This window comes from Gambusia affinis, linkage group LG07 (assembly GCF_019740435.1).
Source record: "Gambusia affinis linkage group LG07, SWU_Gaff_1.0, whole genome shotgun sequence".
In the NCBI taxonomy this organism is placed as follows: domain Eukaryota; kingdom Metazoa; phylum Chordata; class Actinopteri; order Cyprinodontiformes; family Poeciliidae; genus Gambusia; species Gambusia affinis.
Genome location: NC_057874.1, coordinates 19,425,821 through 19,436,038, shown reverse-complemented (window position 1 = coordinate 19,436,038; position 10,218 = coordinate 19,425,821). Strand labels below are relative to the sequence as shown.

Below are 10,218 nucleotides of genomic sequence, written 5' to 3'. Positions count from 1 at the left end.
CTTTTGAGGCTCGGTCATGTTTATTTCTGTCCCACGTGCTTCAAGTGCTCTTGATTCATTGTTAGTCACACACAAGTCCTGCTGTCTGGGGTCGCAAATCCAACTTCGGTTGTCGCCGATGAAGCTGAACGCCCGTGCAATGGAGAAAAAAAATGGTAATAATTGCACAATTCTTCAAGATCAGGTTGATCTCAACCAACAAATAATGACACAAAAGCAGCAGCCTTCCTTTGCTAGTGTATTTTTTATTTTTGCATTTGTGCGTGTGTCGTCTTTGTCAGTTTATAAAGTGAAAGTTGGGGCAGTGCCCTCACTTCGATAGGAAATGATTCTGGTATGTGCCGTAGGATGTGAATCAAGCTGTTTTAACATGCACAGATCTGCAGGAGTCTCTGACGATCCTTAAATTATGAGTCATTTTTGCAGAGCAACACCTGGATCTGCTTGTTACCCACGAAAAGCAGCCTGCTGTTAGGTTTATTTTAAGGTTTTAGGCTGAAGTTCCAGACACCATGGAGAGCTTTCTAATGTTTTGGTCTAAAGTGAATCTTGACATGCAGGATTAAAGAGAATTTGACTCCTGATTGTTTTGCTGCATTCATTGGAAATATTACAACTAATAGAAGTTGTGTTGGGTCACTGTTGAATCTATTGGAAAAAAATATATATATATAATGCTCATAACTATGACACTTTATATGGATATAATAATGACTGTGTCTTTTGATGATGGCCTCTTCACACCTGTTGTGTTTAAAAAAAAACACTTCAGTGGGCTTCTGCTGCTGGAGGATTGTGGGAAATGTTTTAATGTACAATAAACCACTATAAAAACCTCACTGTGTCTTCAAGTTTGTCTTGAAATTAATATTCTTGCTGCAGGGCAATGCTTTTCTCTGGAAAGGGATGAGGCAAAGTCGTATTCCTTTTTCAGGGTGGCGCTCATGTGCCTTAGGATAAAAAACAAAAAACAAATCTGTGGGTAAAAATCACCATCAGGTGATTAAAAACAAGTCTGTCAACTCGCCACAGAAAATACATTTTGCATTTTTCTAGCAATTTTATTTCTTAAAAATATTAAATGTTGAGATTTTCACAAATATTTGGATTTGTGGTAATTCATGAAGAATGACTAATAGTAACTGAACCACCTGGTGTTGTCAGTCTTGTGTGTTGAATGAACTTTTCCTGTTTTTAAACTTTCCTTTTGTCAAAGTTTTTTTTTATATTATTATTCCCAAAAGCACAAGCACTGACTGTCGTGGCTGCAAAACAAGCACAACCCTTCTTTTTAAATTTTAAAACATGGTCAAGATATTGATTATAGCACAAATAAAACATGTATTACAATAAATTATCCAATAGTTTCATAAACAAGTCAATATTAATGAATATTAAATGTTAATTAAAATTTTAATTGAGTCCTGCTTTTAAACTAGATAATAAAATAATTAAATTATTCATCAAGTGAGGTTTTTTTTTTCTTAGCAGTGCAAAGAGAGGGACACTAAAATTGCAATATCATAAATGCAATGCAGTCCTAAATTAAAAAGAACAATGGGCTAAAACTTGAATAGCAAAGCTTAACCAAACAAAACACATGGATCTGTTCAGCATGTGTAAACTACAAAGCATATTGTTTGTTACGGCGGCATAAGACAAAAGCTAATATTTCTAGTCACACGTTTAGCCTGTTTAGCTTAGCATAGCTTAACTTTTAGCATAAAGAGCTAAAAAATATAGTTGTCAGAGTCTTATTTTTAGTGCCCTTATGCTAACTCTGCAACTTTAAGTGGAAATTATTGAGTCATTATAGACTACAAATTTCAAGCTTGTGAAAAAATTATCAATTTTTCTCCTTTTGTGTGAGTGTGCAGTAGACTGGAGCAGTTTTTTATTATTTCACAACATGAACTTGCCAATGGGGCAAGGGGTGGAAACTAGCTAGCCTACTTGGTTATTATCTCGTGTAAATGTTAACTTGCAGAAATAATAATGGCAGTTGTAAAAAGCAAAACATGAGCATTTTGTAATAAATGGACAAGAAGTGTGGACAAAATGCAACCCAGCTAGCATGACTGAACGCTCAGAGAGCGTCCCATGAACGTTGCCAAGCACGTTCGGCGAAAGTAGTAATGGCTGCTAGCGGAATCGACCCGTGTGAGACGGACAATGAAAACACTCTGCGTCCGATCGTCCGATCGGTTACTATGACATGGTTCACTACTTGGTGAACATAAAGAAGTATGTAAACCACGGAGGAGGATGGAAAGCCGCCTTCTCAAATGAAATATAAGCAGATGAGTCCCCGTTCAACGACCTTGTAGAGAACATTCGACCTCTTCACGCGAATGACTCGGTTCTGGTCACTGGCAAAGTAAGTACTAACACGTAGGCCATGTTTGTCTTAGCTTGAAGATAAAAGTGTCATGTTCCGTGTTTTTCTGTGTGTTTATTTCGAGTTTCCTGTGTGTCTGAGTCTCTGTGTTGTCCTGTCTCCCCTTGATTATTCCCCAGGTTTGTCTCGTTCCCTGATTACCCTCTGTGTATTTAGTGTCACCTGTGTGTCTGTGTCTTCGTCGGGTCCTAGGTCTAGGTTATGTCTTCCTACGTCGCTGTACGTTTGTTGTCCTTCGTATACCCAGTTGCTGCCGGTGCTGAGCCCTGGATTCAGCTCTGCCGTGCCGCCTTGGTTTTTGGACTTGTTGGACATTTTTCACCATTAAACATTCAAAAATAATAAGGTAATATGATATGGTAAGGCTGAGAGCTCTGGTGGCGGTGGCTAGGTAGGGTGGCCTAGCAGATTTTTTAAAAATTTCTGTAACTATAAGACAGTTTTTGTAAACTGAGAAGCCAAAAATGAAACATGTGAGAAGCAGATGAGTCCCCATGGAAACACAGGAATGCTTTGCCTCTGCTTGTTAACACTTGATCCCTCCCTGTCAGAGCTTCATGCCACATATTTCAGTGGATTGGTGCCAGACTTCCAGCTGGGAGGCGGGAAGCTGTGCAATCTTTTTCATCGCGCTTCCTCGTGTTTTTGGCAACTGCGCAAGGCTCAGGGCGTGCGACATGCGGAATGAAAGAGATGTCTCCTGGAGTTCGGTGTTTTTCTCGCTGCGAGTGAGCCACAGCCGCCAACAAGTCCCCCTTCGCTTGCCATCTGTGATGCATCCAAGTGCGCGGTTGTTGAACTGCAAAATAAATGGTTCGATGTTTCAAAATTTGTGACAAAACGTTGATGCCTGAGTCACGCTCCGTGTAGAAGTACTGTAGAAAAGTGGGCAGGCATGCCTTTTTGCTTCATTACTTCACACTTGAAAGCAGTTGAGTCTTGTTGCATCATGATTGCAGCCACTTCTCAACAAAGAGCACACAGTTTGAGACAACAGGCCTTAGTCACCATGCTGCCTCTGAATGTCTCTCAGTTCAACGCTGTGATTTTTATCAGAGGACAGAACGCCTGTCCTCTCATGGATACGTTGTTCCTGGGGGGAACATGTCCATTAAACAGCCACTGAAGTCTCCTGAGAGAGATTTGATTCTTGTGTGCTGCGGCTCTCCTGAGGCAGGAGTGTGAGGTTTCTAATTTTGCAAGCAATCTGGGGATGAACAGCAGAAATGAAGCCTCCATTTTAATTCTGGTTACCAACAAGATGTTCAGCTATGATGCTGGTGGCATGAACACACTCATCATCGGTGTTATTGAATGTTCTGGGATTACTTACAGTGCTTGGTGACATAGGACTGGAGGCCTGTTATTAAGCTCTAAATGTGAAACAATGAGACAAAAGATGCCCTCATTTTCTGCGTTTCCATTACAAATGTCCAAAAAAACTTTTCAATATTCCACTAATGTAAAAAAAACAAAAACACAAAAAACCCCCACAATTTTGCAGTTGCAGTGTTTCAGTTGCAGTGTTGCCAACAAGAAAAGACTTAGTGCTAATTACAAAGTAATCAAGTAACTATATTACCTTCAGTTCTTATACTGAAGTTAATATATATGCTCTGTATATTAAACATGACTTAAAAGAAATACCATACTTTTCGGACTATAAGCCAATATTTTTTACTACGCTTTGAATAATGCGATTTGTCGCCCAGTGCGGCTTTTCTGTGGATTTTTCTACAACCACCAGGGGCCTCTTTATCATTGGAAGTCAAATTTGGAAATCAAAGAAGAAAGGGCTGATTTTCATTTAGAACAAGCACAAGCTAGCAGCAGGCATGTTGGAGGAATGTTTTCATACTCATACCCGCTCATCATGGAAACAACACGAAGATGTTCATATGACTCCGCTTTTAATTTGAAGGTTATCGATCTGGCAGTACAAATCGATAGCCGCTGGTCGTAAGCTCGGCGTGAACGAATCCATGGTTCGGCGTTGGAGACAGAGGCCTGCGTCCTTAATAGCAGATTTATTAAGTGAAAAACCGAGAGCGGCGGAGATGCCAGCGGTTTATAAGAAATATCATGAAAATCACGCATGAATAAGTTTGTTTTCACCATAAGTCATTAGAAAAACATTCTGCATCATCATTCTCCTACAACTTCCTGTCTGGTTGTTGATCCGTGTGACGTGAAAAAAGCTTTTCCATTGCAAGTTTATGAAAGACTCTCATTTCAATATGGCTGAAAAAACACTTCATCCTATCCTAACACTTTCTATGGAAAAATGTGAGTTTTTTTTAAATTGGCATGTCTCTGTTATGCAAATGTATTTTTTATTAAAGTCCATATATGGACAATGAAACACAGCTACAGTCACATGGCCCCACTGGCTCCCAGGATGTTTCAGAGTTGATTTTAAACATTTGTTTGTTTTTGAAGATGTTAATGGCATTGCAGCTTCTTATTTATGTGACACCTTGCCCAGTCAGGGCTTTTCGTTCTGCTGACCAACAGCTTTTGGAAGTCCTCAGGTTAAAGTTCAAACCGCGGGATGACCCTTCATTTGATGGAGGTAGTCCGAAACCTTTTTCATTGTGGCTCATCAATGATCTATTTTTGTTTAAGTCTAAACTAAAACCACATTTGTGTAGAGCCGCGTTAGCACACTGTGTTAATACCAATGTAGTAACCATGTTTTTATTCTAGTCTGTTTAATCCTACATGGATGGAAAGCAGTTTGGTTCAGTAAATACTGTAAAGTGACATACAAATTAAATTTTATTATCTGACTTAAATCCTTTAAGAGGTATGCACATGCTCTTACACGACTGCGCATATTTTTAAGGTACAGTATAGAATGCATATACAGAATGGAGAGAGAGAGAGTGGACTTGGATTCAACCCCAGGACCTTCTTGCTGTGAGCAGCTGAACCATCCCAGTGCCAAATAAAATTGTCAGTGTTTATGCTCCCAGTGTAAAAAAAAAACCCTGAACTGAATCTGAGATGACTTGAAGAAGCTACTCGTGTTAATATCTGCTTCCCTTTCAAATAAAATCAGAGGATAACTACAATTAGTCAACAACCTGATTGCTAACAATCCTTCTTTCCCTTCATAACTCTCGGATTAGAGGTCTAACAATCAACACGAGTTTCTGGTCCTTTTCTGGGATAGGGCGCCATCTGGTGGTGAGTTGTGTCCTCAACTCACCAGAGCAGGACAAGTTACATTTGACCTACTATTTCTCATTCGTGGGTTGACGGGACCAATCTGAGGAATTTGGTTAATGCATTGGATCAGATTCTCGTCTTATTTGTGAATTATGATGTAATACAACTTTGTAATAAGATAAAGAAATGATTATTTGATTAGTTCCTGTACTCTCAGAGTGGATCCACCAGCTCCTAAACTAAATCCAGGGTAAAAAAGATTCTCACTGAGTTTTAATGTTAATCTAAAACATAAAGTTTTTTTGTCACTCCTGAAAAGTGAAGATAAAGGAAACTGTGGGTTGAGTGTTTCCTAGTTTGTGTCCTCAGAGCACTTAATATTCCTGATGTATAAGGATGAGTCGCTAACAAGCTGCTGCAGAACCTGATGGAGTTATTAATTACTATATTCAGTGTGTAAAGAGTGTGTAAAGACAGAAAACGTGCAGGACCGCGTTCGTCGAAGAGCAATATTGGGAAAGACTGAATTGAAGCACAAAAGGGAAACAAAGTGTTGCAAAGATGGATTTTCCTTTCGGTTCTGTGTTTTCATGTTGAAAGTCTTTTTTCAATGTGCTTACTGAAATTTCATGCTATTATGTCTTATTTCTTTCCTTAATTTCCAACTTTTTAAATAAAACAAACTGTGTTTTTAATTAGCCTGAGTGGTTTGGAGCAGAATGCTGCACCAACATGTCTGATTTGGCATGGCAGTCAAAGGCAGGATCCTTGAAATGAGAGGCTAAAACTCACAGCAACAAGTCTCAAACCCTGTTAACAGACGTTTAAATCAAGTTGAGTAAGTAAGGTTGACCTTTACGGCGAGGTCAGGTTGGAGAAGGGTTAATGTTGGTAAACACAATATTGAACTAAGACACAAAGGATGCTGGGAGCAAAGATACCACCTTGTCTGGGCTGGAAAAAATCTGCTGATGCTTGCAGACACAATATCTTGTTTGCTTAACTAATCCACACCATTTTAAAAGGATCAAGTTCTTCTTGACCTTTATTTTGTTTCATGTTGTAATTTGGACACAAGTAATGAAAAAAAAACCCAGCAAGTCAAAAAGAAGAGATATACAGTGATGAAAAATGAGGAAATGCAATTATTTGTCCTTTAACGTCTAAAAAGAAAAGTGATATAATTATTGTTAAGCAACATACTTACCCTTGTTTTCCTCATTTAACAAACAATATTACCCAAATAAACCCAAAACAAACAGATGACCCACAGCAATAGCCCGCTGTAGGTCAGTTGATGACACTTTAGGTTTTGTGCCGACTTCTTTTAAAATTTTGCGGTCTACTTTCTAGATAAACTTGTTGGCTGTTGTTTTAAGTGAGCACCTCCTATATGAAAACAGCTTCAAAATGCATTTTCAAACTTTAATTTATTTGTTGATTTTGGATGAATAACTTCTTCCTGGTTTAGTGGCCTATTTGCCGCTGATGGTAAAGGAGATAATTAACTGTGGATAATGACACAGCAAATGTGTTTCCAATACAAATGTGCACAAAACATTGTCAATGTTCCACTGATGTCAAAAAAACAATTTTGCAATTGTTGTGTTTCCATTAAATGAGCAACGGCATCAAAATCACACATGGATAAGTTTGTTCAAGTGATAAATGATTAAAAAACATTCCATGTCGTCATCCTCCAACTACTTCCTGTCATCTTCTTCATGGTTAGCGCCATTGGCAACATCCGGTTGTTGATCATGTGACTTGTGTTTCCATTGCAGTTTTGCGAAATACACTAATTTCAAATACTTCATCCCAGCAGCAAAGCATTTTATTAATTTTTTGTTTAGAAATTGGTGTGTTTCTATGAAGCAAATTTAATTTAAAAATATCAAATTATATGGGAAATGGAAACATAGCTTTTCTCCTCAGCTTCAGCCAGAATCTTTACGCAATATTTTCTGTGGAAACATTTATTAAATATTTTCTAAATGATAGCAATAAAACATTTGATACCGATTTTGTTTAATTTGAAGAAGGTGGGGGACCAACTTCACTTTACTCTGCATTACTGGAAACACATTCACAACATTTACTTCTCAGTTTCACCGGATTTTATTTAAGGGTATCAGAGTAAAGGAGCGGAATACAAATGCATGCAACACTTCGAAGATTTTTCTTGGTGAAAACTTCTTTTTTTATTTCACTTCATACATTTACACAACTTTGTGCTGGTCTCTCCTTTAACATGTCACTCAAATATCATTGAGGCAAAATGTAAAAAAACCCAACATGGATGAATTTCAAGGCACAGAGACAGTCTGATGACTCCATAGTAGCAGGAAAAACTCCAACTGTTTGCCCTCGAGTCCTTTGGTTTTCATTACATATATCTTCATGTCAGGCAGCATCAGCAGACTTTATGTTACACATTGCAAGAAGCTGTTTGCCTCTGGATCAATCTCACATAAACTCTGGCTTTGTGTAAAGACAAACGTCTGAGGAAACCGATGCCCCGAGGAATTTAAAAAGTACTTGGTTTCGCTCTGCAAGCACGCCTTGACCTGCCTCGTCAGCACCTCTCTGCACTCTACAAATACTACTATCCCCAACATGTGAAAAGCTGCCCGGGAAGGTGTGTTTACTCTCCTGTCAGAGCAGCGTCAACAGGTAAAACAGCTGTCTGCACACTGGGACCACTCTTCATGGTTCTGCTGCAAACACTCATCAGCTGAAATCTTTGTTTCTTAAACCTGTGAGACTCTGAGAGAGGCCACTGTGTCTCTGCTGCTGGCCACAGACGAAAGTAAAGACTTGATGCATCCATTCAGCAGAGAGTCTATAGTCTTGATTAGAAAAGTGTTCACACTGAGGTAGAAGGGAAGTGTGAACATGCAAAGCACACTAACAAACGCTATTGCTGTATTCTCCTCCAGGCTTGGAAAGCCCCACTGTTTCCATCTGCTCAAGCGGGTTTGATTTGAATCTAAGAGCTGCCCTCTGACTAAATCCAGGTAAGCGTGTTTCTGAGTCCTCTTGACTTCCTGTCTTCCCATCTTTTCAGACAAGCAGCCATGGGAGATGAGGGGAAAGTCTCCATCAACACACTTTGGGGTAAGTATTTCTGGATGAAGCGGCTTGAAGGCTGCGGGCGCCGCTCCATCCTTGTACCGTTGTGTTCTCTTTGGTTCTGCAGAGGTCTGGTTTCTCCTCTGCAGGCCCGTGCTGATGGTCAGCAGCAGCCCGAGGAGAACCAGGAAGGCCACGCTCCAGTAGGGATCCATGACTCTGTGCATGGGACTGAAGAGGTTAGGAAGACATCTGATGAGAGAGTCGGTTTTGTCCAGACAAGCAGCCGTCCACCCTTCCTCCAGCTTCCAGTGCCACCGGACACTGAACGCCACGGCGATCCACACCGACAGGCAGCAGAAGAACCCCACCACCTGCGGCAAGCTTTCGCCCTCATCCGAGACGCTGCCGTCCTCTTCCTCCTCATCATTACAGAAAATTGTCCGGGAGTCAGCTGCGGCGTGCGGCCACAGCAACCTGATCAGCGTCTCCGTAGCGATCAGAAACGTGGTGAGGAGCAGCGCGGCTCCGTAGGTATGGCTGAAGAAGAGCAGGAAACGCAGAGTGATGACGTCACCTGGCGGGTTCAGCTCAGTCAGCCAGAACTTCAAGACGCAAAGGAAACTCAGGAAAGCTGTGGGAACACAAGACAGAGAGTCAGCAGAAGCCCAACTACCAGCAAAAACACAGGTTGTTTGTTTTAACAATGCATTAACTCTAATGGAAACATTTCATATTGCAGTAAGCTTATAGAAAAGTAAAGAAATCCTCAAAGTAGTGAAAGACTGTTACTTTATCTGAATGAAGCTGCATTATCTAACTTATATATATAAAAAAGCTCTTTACTTATAGTGACATTTGTTGAATATCAATGACGTTCAAGTCAGATGAATGTGACCTGGCCGTACAGACCGCTCACATTTCAAAATATCTGAAATGTTCCAGCTTTATGACCACATATCCAAATGGCTTGGGTCACATTTGTAAAACTACAACCTGTGTTGTTTTGTGCCACATAAGGCCAAAAAAATCTAATTTGGTCGTCTTCAGGCTGCAGTTTTTATCATCTCAGGCCTTTAATGACGGTAACAAAAACAGGTGAATCTCGGTTCTTCGTGAATCTCGGTTCTTCAGCAGGTATGATATCATGTGGTAATTCTGAAGCCTTGGCAATCAGTGTTTGCAAAATTTGAGCTGTAATCATCAAAACTAACTCCCACCCATTTTTAAAAAGCTTTCCACATGATAACGTCGACCAAAGAGGAGTGGGTAGAGGACATCTCCTTGGTGCACACCTGCCTTCACTGAAACTCTTAATAAGAGTTGAGTCGGGTCAATCTGAGTGCAGAACCTCGACTGGCTTTGTTGCATGTTCAGTAAGAGAGCTAATACTGACACCAGCTGCACACAGCTTGTGAACTACATTAAATTCACATCTTTAAGCGGCAGAAAGAACCAAGTGAAAGCAGAGAGAATGATCAGTGAAGCAGAGCTGACCCTGGACAGGCAGAAACATTCAGATAAGAAGCTCCTGCTTTTCTGGCCAAGAACCTAATCAGTGGATGAGGTGCAGACAG

General features: G+C 40.2%; 1 protein-coding gene and 1 long non-coding RNA gene across 6 annotated transcripts in view; one reads left to right on the top strand and one right to left on the bottom strand.

Annotated features, from left to right (window-relative positions):
- The first annotated feature begins 2,155 nt into the window (after nucleotides 1-2,155).
- LOC122833864 lies at nucleotides 2,156-8,920 on the top strand. 2 transcript variants are annotated; one of them, XR_006371077.1, is made up of 3 exons: nucleotides 2,156-2,377; nucleotides 8,637-8,686; nucleotides 8,791-8,920. It is a non-coding gene; the product is annotated as an uncharacterized LOC122833864 (long non-coding RNA). The 2 variants fall into 2 exon arrangements; XR_006371078.1 differs by lacking the exon at nucleotides 2,156-2,377 and adding an exon at nucleotides 2,599-2,744.
- LOC122833862 overlaps nucleotides 7,744-10,218 on the bottom strand; it is a 17,922-nt gene continuing 15,447 nt past the window's right edge. For all 4 annotated transcript variants that reach the window (XM_044121796.1, XM_044121799.1, XM_044121798.1 and 1 more), the window contains exon 3: nucleotides 7,744-9,275. In XM_044121796.1, coding sequence (XP_043977731.1) covers nucleotides 8,320-9,275 — 956 coding nt within the window. In that variant the 3' untranslated portion in view covers nucleotides 7,744-8,319. The remainder of the gene's footprint in view (nucleotides 9,276-10,218) is intronic.